Source organism: Mus caroli, chromosome 3, assembly GCF_900094665.2.
Source record: "Mus caroli chromosome 3, CAROLI_EIJ_v1.1, whole genome shotgun sequence".
In the NCBI taxonomy this organism is placed as follows: Eukaryota; Metazoa; Chordata; class Mammalia; order Rodentia; family Muridae; genus Mus; species Mus caroli.
In genome coordinates, this window is record NC_034572.1 from 69203324 (window position 1) to 69218725 (window position 15402).

Consider the following 15402-nt stretch of genomic DNA (forward strand, 5'->3'; position numbering starts at 1 on the left):
TTTATTAACTTAACCGCTTAAGTTCTTAAGTGACCCTGCATCAGTGGAAAGATGTGTTTTCAGAAGTAAGCACTGCTGATTGCTAATTATTACCTTCTTTGACCTGACAGATGAGTGCTCTGGTCCACTGCTTAAATTTCCCAAGAATAATCTTCACTTTCTGTACTCAGAGGTCATTTGTTTAGAAATAGCCCCTCAAAAGACCATGTGAACACAGAGATGACTCCAATTCAGCAATCCAAAAGGAGGTACCAGGCTAGCATTGGTGTGGGATCTGTTCCAGTTGCTTCACCTTTTTGTGAAATTGAGAAAATTACTGCACAAGGTACTTTTCTTCTCTGCATGAAGTAATTTCAGATTGACTGATAAAGTAGATATAGTAAATATTATAGGTATAAACATGTCTCCTTATCTAACTTGCTGCTCTGTACATAAAAACCACTACTATTTGAACATCACTGCTTATCTAGAATTTATTTTGCCAGAACTCTTCTTTTTTATAATAGTGTACTTCTTTAAATAGTTGTTTGTTGCTGTAGAAATTGTAGATATTGTGCATCAATTTTTATATTCCTAATTAGACAAATACATTGAGGGAAAGACTCATGACAAAAGCTGGAAACTAGGCAAATATAATATTGCATGGCTTCACTTGTCTCAGCTCCTCCTTCTTGCAGAGTGTACAGATGTGTCACCATTTCTAATACAAAAACCATATTTGAGCAGACATGGAGGTATATACCTTAATTCTAGAACTCTAAAGATAGAAAGATAGACCTTGATGACTTCAAATGGTGTTTGGTCTATGTACAAAATGAGTTCCAGCCAGGACTACATAGTAAGACTTGCCTCAAAACAAAACAAAACAAAACAAAACAAAACATTTCTTTTTCTGAGCCTAAGTCCTTTATTATGATTAAAAAAATCTTTATTATCAATATATACCCAAAGCATAACAATATTGTTTTCCCACTTATATTTAAATAATTTATATTACAACTAAATTTTGAGCAAATGTAAAGTGCAATTTATTCTTAGGAAAAGGATATGTATTAATAGTTAATCATTGTATTCTAACTTTTCAAAGATATGGACACCATATTTCAACTATTGAGAATAATGGAGGCCTACAGATTTCTCCCTAGAACGCTGAGTTTATTTCCTGGATGTTTTGTACTGCACAGTACTTTCTTGTTCTGGATAGTTTATTTGTCAAGCATCTGTATAATTTCTTCCCATGAACTTTCCAGGTCCAATGACTAAGAGCCATTTTGAATACCACTGGAAATAAAATTATATTCTTTCTAGCATATTTAACAGTTAACTCTTAGAACTTCTTTTTAATTTGTTAATGGAATATATATATAATTAATCTAATGGCCAACCAGCTTTTACTAAGCTTTGATTTTTCTAGCTAAGATTTGGAAAGTTTTTGAAGTGTTGTCATCTGTGCTCCTGACACAAGAAGCATGTTGAAATCTATAATATTGCTACCAAAATTTAAGGGAGTCCTTTCAGAGTCACTAGATGCTATCAGGCAAATGGGTTCCACTTTCGGGGATACTTAGTCTATTGAGATTTTAAAGGAATTTATGAACAGGCAGGAGTGTGGAAAGGAATAAGTAGAGGAATAATCATTCTGCCAATACCTTTAAAAAGGCTGAAGATGAGCCTGTGTATTGGGGTGGTCACTAGAGCAGACTACTAAACCGTAATGTATGTCTCTACCCTGGTCAAAACATTGCAGATTACTAAACTGTAATGTTATGTCTCTACCCTGGTCAGAGATTCTAGTCTCTCAACAGGGAGAAGGAGCTTTCCCTAAAGGCATTTTTATTTCTACTCTAACAATAAAAGAAATATAAAGTTAATTATGTATTTGAGATTTTTCATTAACATGCATTAATTGTGCATATTAGTGGGACTCAGTGATGTATCCATGAATGCGTGTGATGTGCATGGATCAAATCTAAAAAATTTTCTCTCTCCCCTAATAATATCTCCAATTTCTAGACAGTAAATATTCTAGACAGTAAATTTTCAAGTCATTTTTAAGGCTTCATATTGTGAACATCTATGAAGTACTTGTATTTCTGTGTCTCATGTATTTCACAGTACAATTTCCTTTCATTCCATGCATTCTGCTGCAAATGACAGATTTTAATTCTAATGTGTAGTTTCTATCTCTGTCTCTCTTTCTCTTTCTGTCTCTCTGTCTCTCTCTGTCTCTCTGTCTCTGTCTCTCTGTCTCTCTGTCTCTCTGTCTCACACACACACACACACACACACACACACACACACAAACACACTCATCTGTTGATGTACAACTAGGATAATTATATAACCCAGATATTGCCAAACCTGCTGTTTTAAACACAAACCACAAATATCGTATTTTGTGTGCTGAGTTCACTTCCTGTGATTTATGCATTTGACATGTTCTCACAGTGAAATACTTGTTTCTCTCATTCATTCTACAGATTCAGAGCTCAAAGCCAGCTTCTTTGAGAGATCTATTCTAACTCTCTTATTTATAACAAAAATCCTCCATTTCCTAAGGTCTTCCTATCCACTGCATTGACTTTTTATTTCACCATAGCCTTTTTTAGTTTACAACAAAAATCTGCTAAGTTATCCTGTTTTCTGTCTTTTGAAGACAGAGATATATCTGGTTCATTCACTGCTGCACTAGCTGTCTCAGGCATCTTGTCTCTCTTGGCAACTAATGTATCATGGTTGAATTTTTTAAATTAATTAATATTGTGGATCTCTGCATTATACTTGTGTCTTAAAAAGTTATGATGTCCACATCACATTTCCCCATCATGAATACTAAAGGGATCAGAAGAGAAAAGAGACAGGGAATTTCCTTAAACTGGAATCTCTTTATTTCTTACTTCTTCAATATCTAAGTTTTGCTTTGATTTTCCAAAGTGTGAATATTCCAGCCCTAAAAAAATAGATGTAAATTATAAAATGACAACCATTATAAAAATGATAGGAAAACCAGAGAGTTATGTGAAGTCATATACATAAAAAAGAAATTCAAAATCATTTAAAGTTACAATATTGCATTTCTTTTATATATATATATATATTATTACATCTTTTCCTCANTTACATTTCCAATGCTATCCCAAACGTTTCCCATACACTCCCCCCTACTTCCCTACCCACCATTCCCATTTTTTTGGCCCTGGCGTTCCCCTGTACTGGGGCATATAAAGTTTGCATGTCAAATGGGCCTCTCTTTCCAGTGATGGCCGACTAGGCCATCTTTTGACACATATGCAGCTAGAGTCAAGAGCTCCAGGGTACTGGTTAGTTCATAATGTTGTTCCACCCATAGGGTTGTGGATCCCTTCAGCTCCTTGGGTACTTTCTCCAGCTCCTCCATTCACTAGCTGACTGTGAGCATCCACTTCTGTGTTTGCCAGGCCCCGGCATAGTCTCACAAGNGACAGCTATATCTNGGTCCTTTCAGCAAAATCTTGCTAGTGAATGCAATGGTGTCAGCGTTTGGATGCTGATCATGGGATGGATCTCTGGATATGGCAGTCTTTAGATGGTCCATGTTACAGAGGCAAAGTTAGAAGCTGTGACAATATTGCATTTCTAGCATGAAACTCATAATAACACTTTCGATTTTGTATCTAAAGAATATTTAACAGAGTAACATTATATGATAATTTGTTGAGAAATTAAAGCTAGAATTGGCCTACATCTGGTGAAAAAATTTTCAAGTATATACACTGGTCCTCCTCACATATTTCTTTCATAAGAAATAGGACAGAATATAGGTGCTCATTTGGATCATTTTAAAATAAGATAATGATCCTTCATAGGAATGTAAGATTAAAAATATTACTCAAAAAGAGCAAAAACCAAACTTTTAGTAAAATACTTTTACAGTGGAATTTCTGTCAGCTTCCAGATAACCTTGAGTTGTATGTGACACTATACTTTTTTAATAGCTTACACTGAAAAAATAATGTTATTTATGTGCCTAAATGTTAATAGTAGAATAAGAATACCCACTACATTTTATTGTATGTTCATCTTTGGCATGATCATAAATTGAATAATATACATTATCTTTAGGAGTAGTGTTACTGGGTTTATGCTTACACTCTGTGTCCCTACAAGCTAGGTTCAACTAGGCATCCTTCATAAGCTAACAAAATCAGCTGAGGTAAAACTGAGAAGCAGGAAATGGAGACTTACTGAATGTGGATACATGCGAAGAGAAACAAAAAAGGGATCCAAAGGACCCACCAAATTCATCTTTGGGACATATTTAAGTTATACTGGCCAACCTGTCATCTCTCCACCAATGATAGTCCAACCACTGTACCTTCTGTAAGGTGCACTAGTATGTCAAAAGTTAGTTCCATCCAAATGAAAAGTTTGTTCTTCAGCTAGCCAAGCCTCTTTTTTTTCTCTCCAGTTTTATTTGTTATTTTATTTATTTACATTTCAAATGTTACCCCCTTCTGATTTTCTTCTCCACAAGCTCCCTATCTCCTCTTCCCCCACCCCCGCCCCAAAATCATGTAATGAAGTCAGAGAGATGGTTAGTATTGATTCAAAGGTGAGGGGTCAATGTGGGTTAGTGCTCTGCATGTCTTCAGTATTGATTCAAGGTGGGGCTTGAGAGGGGTTAGAGCATCTGCATGGTCTTCAGTGTGGATTCAAAGGTAGGGTTTTGATAGGAACACTGGAGCTCTTTCAACATCACAGCTTAAAGCATAAACATGCATGACTAAGAAAAGGATAACGAGTCATCAGCGTAGTTGATTCAACCCCAAAATGTCCAAGAACCTCTGTTAGAATCAGTCGCATCATCAAGCACAGCCCCAGACGTCTATATCAGACAGTAAGGTACCCAGAGTCAGAGCTCTTTACATTCTCAGAGGTGCTGCTTTGGGTTGTCTGTCCTGACTAGTTCCTATCTACTGTACACATCATTGAAAGTTTTGTTTTGTCCCTTAAAACATCTAGTATATAGTTAAGTATAAGTTGAGTGTAATATTTCCTGACCTTTTTTTACTATCTTCACTTGATAAGTAAAGGAGGGAGCATTTATTGTATTGCTTTGTTATTTTGAGAAGTTACTTGCAACTTAAGGCTCTCTGTTGCAGAAATCTCCTGAGTGACATTTCCAGGCATAGGGATTGCTTATTACTTGGCTGCCTTTATTGTGCTAGCACAGGCTACCATTTTATAGATTTTATTTTATTTTCGAATCTGCAGAAATTGTTCAAGTACAATACACTTACTTGGCTTTGGGGGTATGAAGGTCATTGCCATATTATACTAAATGATTATAATTTCCCATCAGACACCTTTTCAATCTGCTCCTATGGCTATCAGAAAAGTCAATATTTGCATTCTGTTGAATATGCATGACCACTAGTGTTTGTACAAAGGGCTCCTTGATATATGCACCTCTATGATTATCTTGTTTGCATTCACGAGAAATTATCTGAAAATCCTCTAATAATAGAAAGACTTGCTGTAAAATGTTTCCTTATTAGAATCAGTTTTGCTGCAACTGCCGACTTAGCATTTTAGATTTCTTAATTAAAAATATCACTAGAAGTAGGAAAAATTTAAATATTTAAGAAATAGCTTCTTTGCTCCTAAATGGTAGATTATGCATGTAAATACATTTTCAAAAAATTTCAACCTATTCTTGGTTCATTTAATCTTTAGAATGTATGCATTGAAGGAGCTCATCTTTACTGGAAGTTTCTGATATTTTAATAGAACTCAATGGCTTCAAATGAGAATAATACTGTCACATTTTATAAATGATAATCAATTTTTAAGCTCTACTCTGTATGCAATAGTCTTATCTTTAAAATTGTAGTGCAGCTCTGAGAATAACGGAATGCTCTTCACTATTATTCTAAGACATTCCATTCTACCATTGTTACTGATTCATCTTATATCAACCTATGATTTTAAATTTTTCCTCTGCAATGTTTCTATTAGCTGAAAACAGAAAATCCTTTAGCTGTTGAGATATATATGACTTTTCTGTTTGATCTTTCATTGTGGTCAACAGATTATGAAAATTGATAAATCTTTTTAATAATTATATTAGAAAAAATTTATCTACTTAATTCTAGTCCCATAATATTTCATAATTTTTGAGAAACAAACAAAAAATCTATGGGTTATATGATATTATACAAATTATACATTTTTATCTCTTATTACTTTAATTTTCTTAGGTGGTGAGAGTGGACAGATGTGTTTGCCATGACACCTTTGTGGAAGTTAGAGGAAGAATTTATTGAGTTGGAATCCTTTTGCTTTTACATGAGTGATGGTGATCTTACTCAGGTCATTATGTTTGAAATACAATGTGCAAACCATTCTGCATTTGCTTTTATTCGTTTGCATTTAAAATATCTCTAAAGTTCCACCATTACTTTATGATGAAATTATTTATTATTATCACTGTAAAACTTAGAAATATGATCCTTCACTCTGCTGAGTTTAATTTGCCAAATCTGAAAAACATAAGCTAGTGTTGGTACAAAACACACTTTATTTGGTTATGGCAGTTCACATCTTTATAAGCTCTCTGAAAAAGGTAGAAGCTCTCTAGCTCAGTATTTGCTTTAATTGATTTTGACTGAGGTGTGGGTCATGCCCTACATTGAGAATATGTAGCCTACAGGTCAGTGTTAGTCTGAGACATTGACATTTATATTTCACTGAGTATAAGTTCTTGTATCCTATGTAAGCTCAGTCACTTTTCTTTTTAGATATCAAACTATTGCTTTAGAAATACAAAGCTTCCTTATGCTTGAAATATTTCATATCCTCTATGCCTATTTAACTGTTTTACCAAATTTCCTGAAGATGATGCTTTGGTTAGGGTTAGTGTAGTGTTTTTGACAAAATAAAAACAAAAACAAAACAAAAAGACAAAATCAGAACATCAGCATAGCCATAGATAGAGAGCCATACAGGGTATAATATAAATAATAACAATAAAAAGAACTGACGATATGAGTTTACCAGAAAAAGTCATTCCACAGATAATATCACAGTTAAGGGAATGAGTAGTGCAACAATACTGAATACATGCATATTATACTGAATACATGCATATTATAATGAATACATGCATATTAATTAAAATATTATGTGTGTGAAACATTGATAAGTTTTAATAATAAATGTCTATATGCTTATAAATTATAATTCCTGAAGATAGATTTTTGCAGTTTACACAAGGAGAATGCACAGTGTGCTAGGCAGATCAAATACTGTACTTTTTAGATACAAAAGAACAGGCGTATTCAAAATTATATTCACCTATAAGCTTTTATTTATTTAGGCAAATTTTTATTTGTATATTTAAAATATTTCATTTGAAAATATATTTATTTCAAAATCTAAAAATTGTGATGAATATATGCAATATATAATAAATAAATAAATAATAGTAATAAATAATAGAGTAGTAAATCACTCATGTTATAATAGACATATACTTTTTAAAAGAAATATATTTGCCTTTTGCATTCATTTATTTTATAGGATCATATCCTACTTTAAAAAATAACTGAGCACAGATTACTTTTCTGGAGTTTTCATGCAGATATGCACAACCACAGCTAGCATAATAAACATACCACTATGATATGTTTCTATGACTAGATCTGTGAATGTACTCAATGGTTAATTTTTGTCTTACTATAATCCTTTTTGAATTACTAAAGATTGAGGAACTGGGGTTGGTGAAGATTAGTAGCAAAATCATCATTGAAATTGGTTTCTAGAAAGCCAGCAATATGGCTAAGCAGATAACAACACATGTCATCAAGCCTGGTGATTTGAGGTCAGTCTTTGCAAACCACATTGTGGAAGAGTAATAATTCTGAGAAAAATTGTCTTCTGACCTATATATGCAGAATCATGGGAGTATGCCTGTGGGTATGTGCATTTGTACATACATACATACATACATATATACATACATACATACATACATACATACATACATACACACATACACACATACACACATACAAACACACAAACATACACACACACTCATGCTCAGCTTTTTAAAACTCCTTGTTTCGGTTTGCTTTTATTTCATTATATGAAATGCCTTTATAATATTTGAAACTAAATTAATGTTATAAATGTTAATTCTGTAGACACCGGTAACATTTTTGTAATATAGAAAAGTACTTATGATTCAAGGGTCAAAATAACCATATTGAACTAATTTGAATTCGGCACAGAAAAAAATTACTATCTATAGTATAAAAAAACTGATATAATGTAATCCTAAATAATTACTAATTATTTTAATCAAATATGTTCCTAGATTTGAAAAAGATGTCAGTTTTGACCATACTATTTTGAATAATTTTAGAAGTGTGTATATGTGTATGTGTGTATGCGTGTATCTGATACGTGCAGTGGCCCACTTAATATGAAAATGGACATAAAATCCCATGGAGCTGGGCTTGCAGACAGTTGTCAGTAACCAAAACAACGTATAATAATATGATTCTGTCTTATGTCATTTTAGGAAGTTTGATTTCCATGTTATCATGTTATCTTGTTGAAAAGCATGATACAGTAATACATAACAAAAAAAGGGTCATTTTGTGGATGTTTGACTCAATGTATTATATCTCAATCAACCTTAGTCATGTTCAAGATGTACACAAATCTTTACATGTCTAAGCAAAGATAGATTTCACGTTTTTCCTAAAATGATAAATATTATTCACAAGGCATGGACATGATTTAAATAATTATTCTGATACTTTGTAGTTCAGAATCACAGTTATATTGGGTAAATGGAGTTAGCATGGCATGTATTTTAAGAGTCCTTGCTCCATTTCTACCATGAGAGGTGGATAACCTAGGAATATTCAGCATTTTATATGCTATGTGTTGGTACTACATTAAGGGGGTAAAAGTATTTTTCTTGAAGTAATTTAAACAAAGATAAGCCTAAATTCATATTCTTTACTTCTCTTCTTGTGTCTTTTGTCTGCCCACAGTCTGTGGGTTCAGGCCTCAGTGTTATCAATCTGTTGTATATATCTGAGATCTCTATGTCATTAGTGAAATGTTTGGTCTATATTAATTGAAAATTATAGAAAATGTACTCTGCAACTTTATCTCAATTACAAAATTTTATGCTTCCATTTTCTCCCTACAAATCTCCCATATATATCTCACAGCTAGACAATCAGTTGGTATGATCGAGTTCCAGGCATCTTATTGACTTAATCAAGCAAGAGGTGGCAAAAGTTCACTGTGTGAAGACAAGGGGCATTTTCATAAAACGTGTTCCCATAACTAGAATAGAAAGCCAGGAAAGACTTTCACAGGAAATAGTGTGCATTTTTTTACCTTAGAAATCTACTGGGACAAACAAGGCTTCTTGCTATCAGTTGAACAATGGTCATAAAGATGGAAATTTCAGGACTCATACAATCATGAAGAAGGAAGGGCCAGGCTTCGTAGATGATGAGGCAGAAAAACAGTCACTTCCAAAGTAGCATTTCACAGTAGCAGAAACAATCACACCTTTTCTAACAGTTCCTATGATTTATAATCTCTGAGATGCTTTTTCATCTGTTCTGTCCTGGTTTGTCAATACAACCTACATGGGAAGTAGAATGGGTTTCCTTTCACCAGATTAATTTATCACTTGGTATAATATTCTCTTTTGTCTTTCATGTTTTTTAGTTAAAACAACTTATTTAACTGAATGTCAATAAGATAATACCATAAAAGCTTCCAAAACTACAAGAGAATGTTATATTTTTAATAGTAATAAGCTCATTTTATCTAGTTAAAATGCAATTAGAGTACGCATACACCACTAAGTATCTTAAATTCAGAGGATTGTCTTATAATCCTAACAAGTAGTGAATGAATAATTTTAATTCATGAATAAAGAAACAGGTACAAACTTTTATTTCTTTTTGAGAGATTACTTCTGGGGAATGACCCTGGGACTTGAACATGTTAAGCAATTAGTTTTTAGTTATATCTTAAGTCTTTTCATAATTTTCTTAATTATTATTAAAAGGACCATAGTAAGACATAGGAGCACATATGCTGCAATGTAAATGACTTTGCCTGAATATCTCTAGGAAAGTCAAATATTGTTAAAGTGTTATTCTTGTATTCAAAAGCTGCATGAGGGAGTTTGTTTTCTTTAGAGATATGAATGACTTTTCCTAACCAGGGCATGATCATCATATTCCCTAGGAATATGTAGGTATTGGCAGATCAAGCAAACATATGGGAAAATAGCAATTTCTCAAATCCCAACACAACTTCTTTTGTCAGTATGTGCTGTAAAAATATTTAATGGAAGCATTAAGTTCTTGGAGAACCCAGACACTTTGAAAATATGAATGGTATCTTCACTCTCAAAATAGACAGCTTATGGTTGTGCCTTCACCTATCGATCAACATTGGTAGCTTCAGCAGCCAGACCCACTGAAGACCTCAGAAATCAATTAAATATCAAATAAGCAATCATTCTTAACGCTCTGTGCTGTGTGATGAATTATCATGTGGTTAACTTTCTGGGGTAAAAACTAGATAAAAATGTATCTATACTTTTTATTTAAAAAAAACTGGGATTTTAAATTATTTACAATGCCTCTACTTTCCCTTTACTCTCTTCAAATCTTCTCTTATACCCACTATCCTTCAAATCGATGCCCTCTTTATTCACTAATTTTCATTGCACTCATATATTGACATAAGTATGAATACATTCTCTCTCTCTCTCTCTCTCTCTCTCTCACACACACACACCTAATTGTCATCTATTTTACATGCATCAGATATATCCAAGATTAGTATATAAATGTGGAGTGTAACAATATACAAAGTATATTCATTTTAAGAATCCATTCAATGTTAATACTTAGAATAAAACTTAGAATAAGGATTGGTGAGAAAAAATACTGCCTTACTCACTAGAATAAGACTAGGATCAAGAATCAGAGAAGATTCAAACCTGCCTTTAATACTCAGTGTTTTTAAGGCCAGCTGCTCATGTGCTTGTGTGGAGAATGCATGTGTCATTATGGAAAACACAGGAGTATAAGAAAACACAGGAGAAATGTGCTGAATATGTATGTAAAATCTGCAGGTGCATGTAGATTTTATAGCACTGCACCACACCTTCAGAGTTGCAGAGGTAACCCTGAACTGAGAAGTGGAATCATACTGTAACAATCTTAAACATCTCATAGCAAATTATCAAAAGGCAACGTGCTTTTCAAGATAAACCCTGAGAGCCTTTACTCTGCTTTCTTAACATAATTTTATTGTGAAATGATGATCGTCATTATACTAGCAAAGCATTTTCATTATCTTTTAATGAATCTACATTGCATTATGAAGTATATGCCGTGCATGGCAGTGACCCTATGCTGAGGAAGCTCTGATATCATATCTGCATCTCACTATGGAGGAGCATTTGGGATCTACTAAGCTTTCTCATTAAAACTTTTCCTATTAGATTTTCAGTAAATGTACATCTTAGAACTGTAAATTAACTTCTGCATCTTTTAGAAAAGGGAAAGTTCTCATTGTTACATTTTACAAGGTTATCTTCAAACAACTTGCCAACTAATTTTATGATTTTGATTTTTAAAAATTAATTATTTATTTACTTTACATCTTGGTCACATGGTACCTTCCTTCCTATACTTCCAGTTCCTCCCTTTCACGCCCTCTTCTCCCCATTCACCTCTCCATCCATTTTCCTCCCATGGAGATCAATCGGCCTTGGCATATAAAGTTGCAGTTAAGACTATGGGAATCTTCTCAAATTAAGTCTAGACAAGGCACTTCAGTTAGGAGAAAGGGATCCAAAGAGAGGCATCCCTTGCTCTCACATTTGGCATCCCACATGAAGACCAAGCTGCACAACAGTTACATATGTGCAGTGGGCCTAAGTCCATTCTATGCATGCTCCCTGGTTGGAAGCTCAATCTCTATGAGCACATATGTGCTCACAGTAGTATATTATACAGTTTTTCTTGGCATATCCTCAACCCCTCTGGCTCCTTACCCACTCCCTATGCCTTCCACAGGATTCATCAAGCTCCTCTTCATGTTTGGCTGTGGGTCTGTCTGTAGATCTGTTTGAAATTGATTGTTGGGGAATCTTCTCTCATGACACTTAAACAAGGCTCCTGTCTGCAAGTACAGCAACATTTCATTAAAGGTGTCAGGTGCGTCTTTCCTTCCATGGCATCAGTCTCAAGATGGTACAACCATTGGTTGCCCCTTACCTCAAATTCTGTTCAATCTTTAACCATGTACATCTCGTACACAGGACAAAACGTTGGACAAAAATTTTGTGGGTTGGTTAGTGTCTGAATCCATACATTGTAATTTTTCCTGGTTACAGGAAAAGGACAGTACAGACTCCATATCCCCCATTGTTAGGAGTCAGCCAAAATCACCCTTATAAGTTTCTGGGAGTTTCTGTTGTGCTAGGTTTCTAATTCTTCCTAAAGATGACCCCTGCCCTATTTCAGTTGTCCCTCCCAGGAATTTCTGCATCATTTCTCCCCCCCATCTGATGCCTCCTATTCCTATCTCCACCTCCACTGTATACTCTATTTTCCCTTTTCACAGAAATTGAACCCCTCCTCAAATTTAGCATCTTTGGGTCTGTGGATAGTTGCAGCATTGTCCTGTACTTTATGACTAATACCTACTAATAAAGGAGTACATGCCATGTTTGATATTCTTGGTCTGGGTTACGTCACTCGGATGTACTTTTCTAGTTACATCTATTTGCCTGCAAATTTCATGATGTCATGTTTTTTTTTTAGTAGCTGACTGAAATTTTATAGTGTAAATGTACCACATTTTCTTTATCCATTGTTTGGTTGAGGGACATATAGGTTGTTTCCAGTTTCTGACTATTATGAATAAAGATGCTATGAACAAATTCGAGTAAGTATCTTTGTATAGTAGAGTATCTTTTGGGTGTATGACAAGAAGTGGTATAGATGGGTATTGAGGTACATTAATTCTCAAATTTCAGAGAAAACTTTAAACTGATTTCAAAGTGGTTGAACAAGTTTGAACTCCCACCGGCAATGGAGGAGTGTTCCTATTGTTCCACATCTTTACCAACTTGTGCTGTCACTTGAGTTTTTGACTTAGTCATTCTGGTGTATGTATGTATGATGGACTCTTTGAATCATTGTAATTTGCATTTGCTAATGACTAAGGATGTTGTATATTTCTTGCACAGTAGAACTTCCATGAGGTGCTAAGAGGAATGCATTTCTTTTGTATTTGAGTTAAAGGTTCTGTAGATATCTGTTAGGTTCATTTCAATCATAAAGCCATTTAGTTCCACTGTTTTTCTGTTTAGTTTTCTCTTAATGACCTGTATATTGATTAGAATATCTTCTTCCACTATTTTGTTCATTTATTGGTCATTTTATTTATTTATATTTCAAATGTTATCTCCCATCCCAGTTTCCCTTCCACAAGCCCCCTTATCCCCTCCTCCCTCACCCCCTGAAGGAAAGGCCATCTTCCACTATGAATGTGTATGGTTCAAAGTCTAAATTAAGCCTTCCAGGATCCTCTGTAGGGCTGTGTTGGTAGATAGATACTTCCTGAATTTGGTTTTGTCCTGGAATATGTTGGTTTCTCCATCTATATTGATTGAGTGTTTTGCTGGGTATAGTAGCCTGGGCTAGCATTTGTGTTCTCTTAGAGTCTGCATGACCTCTGACCAGGCTCTTCTGGCTTTCACAGTCTTTGTTGAGAAGTCTGGTGTAATTCTGATAGGCCTACCTTTTTTTGTTACTTGGCCCTTTTACCTTGCTGCTTTTAATATTCTCTCTTTGTTCTGTGCATTTAGTGGTTTGATAATTATGTGACGAGAGGATTTTGAGGTTTTTAAATTTTTTATTCATTTCTGTGACCTGTTTGATGACATTTCCTATGTTTCATCAAGGGATTTATTAATTTCCTCTCTAAAGGTCACTATCATCTTCCTAAGACTGGAGACTAAGCCATTTCTTGTGCTTCATCTGTGTTGAAATATCCAGACATTGCTATAGGTCAATAGCTGGGATCTGGTGGTACATTTTGCTCTGGCTATTGTTGATTGTGTTTTTATACAGGCCTTTAACCATATGGGTTTTATGGTTATTATTCATTTAAATAATGGTTTCTGAGTTTGTTTGTTGGGTGGGTATTTTCTTGATTTTTTCCCTTGTTTCTCTTTCCTCTATTTCTGTCCTGGGTGGCCTGGGGTTCTGGTGACAAGTGTGGAGTCTTCAGGTCTAGTGGTCTGTTATAGCTTGCATTTTTTTTGTGGCCTATCTAGCTCCTGTGGTTTTGGGTGCTAATCTTGCCTCTGAGGTCTCTACTACCAACATGGCCTATGTTCCTGGTAATAGAGTTTCCTGGCTTCCAGGAAAGCAGGAGTTTTAGGCTGGAAAATGGAGTGCAGGGTGTGGTGCAGTTTAAGGCTGTTGGGTGTGCTTTAAGAGAATGTGGTAAGCAAGAGCTTGGGGCAGAGTTCTACCCAGTGTTCCTGATGACTGGGTGTTCTCCAGGAAAGCAGATAGTGCTGTGGGCCAGAAAATGGAGAGCAGGGCATACGTTTCTTCACTAGGGGAGAGCAAACTCATTTTGTCTGCCACAGGGAAAGAACTGAGCAGGTCACTCTATGCTTTTATTTTTTATAGCAAATAGTTACATTTTTTTGTTGCTTTGTTTTGTTTTGCTTTGCTTTTATTTTTCTCAGTGTGAAAGATGATTTCAGAGCCTCTTTCATGTTAGGAAAGTGCTTTGAATCTTGAACCAGAGTCAAAGACTAGAGACATGTGTCTTTAGCACATTGATTTATGTGTCATTTAAACATAAAAAATACATTAATGTCTCATAATTTCTGTGTGATTATTGGTAATGATGACAATTGAAGCACCAACACTAAATGTAAAACAATAAGAAAGAAAATAAAAGTGGTGAAGAGAGAATATGAGACATAGAGGAGAGAATTACCGTGAATAAAGAGAAATTGAGAGAAAAAACCCTTGACATTGTTAAATCTTGATGAAAATCATACCTAAGAATTTACTTGTGTATTATTTATTTAATGTGTATGTTTACCTTTGTCTTTCAATATTTTTTGTGCTCTAGGATCCCAACTTGGGTCTCTACTATAGCAAACAAAGCTATCTAGCTGATGAGCCCATCTCTCTGCCTTCAGATCATGATTTTGTCACACTTAATCCTTGGCAATTATTGCTCTTTTAAGACATAAATAATACAAAAGAAATGATCACTGTGGCCAATGACTCCATTGTCACTGAGAAAGTAGTCTAAAGACAGCACATG

General features: G+C 34.6%; 1 protein-coding gene across 3 annotated transcripts in view; it reads left to right on the forward strand.

Moving 5' to 3' along the window:
* Fstl5 (follistatin like 5) overlaps positions 1 to 15402 on the forward strand; it is a 591337-nt gene that overhangs the window by 168236 nt on the left and 407699 nt on the right. Inside the window, exon 1 of one of the 3 annotated variants that reach the window (XM_029475621.1) lies at positions 162 to 325. The exons of the other annotated variants lie outside the window; for them this stretch is intronic. Within the exon in view, the coding sequence (XP_029331481.1) occupies positions 220 to 325 (106 nt within the window). The 5' untranslated portion in view covers positions 162 to 219. Of the gene's footprint in view, positions 1 to 161; positions 326 to 15402 lie in introns of those variants that run through there. 3 annotated transcript variants of the gene reach the window in all.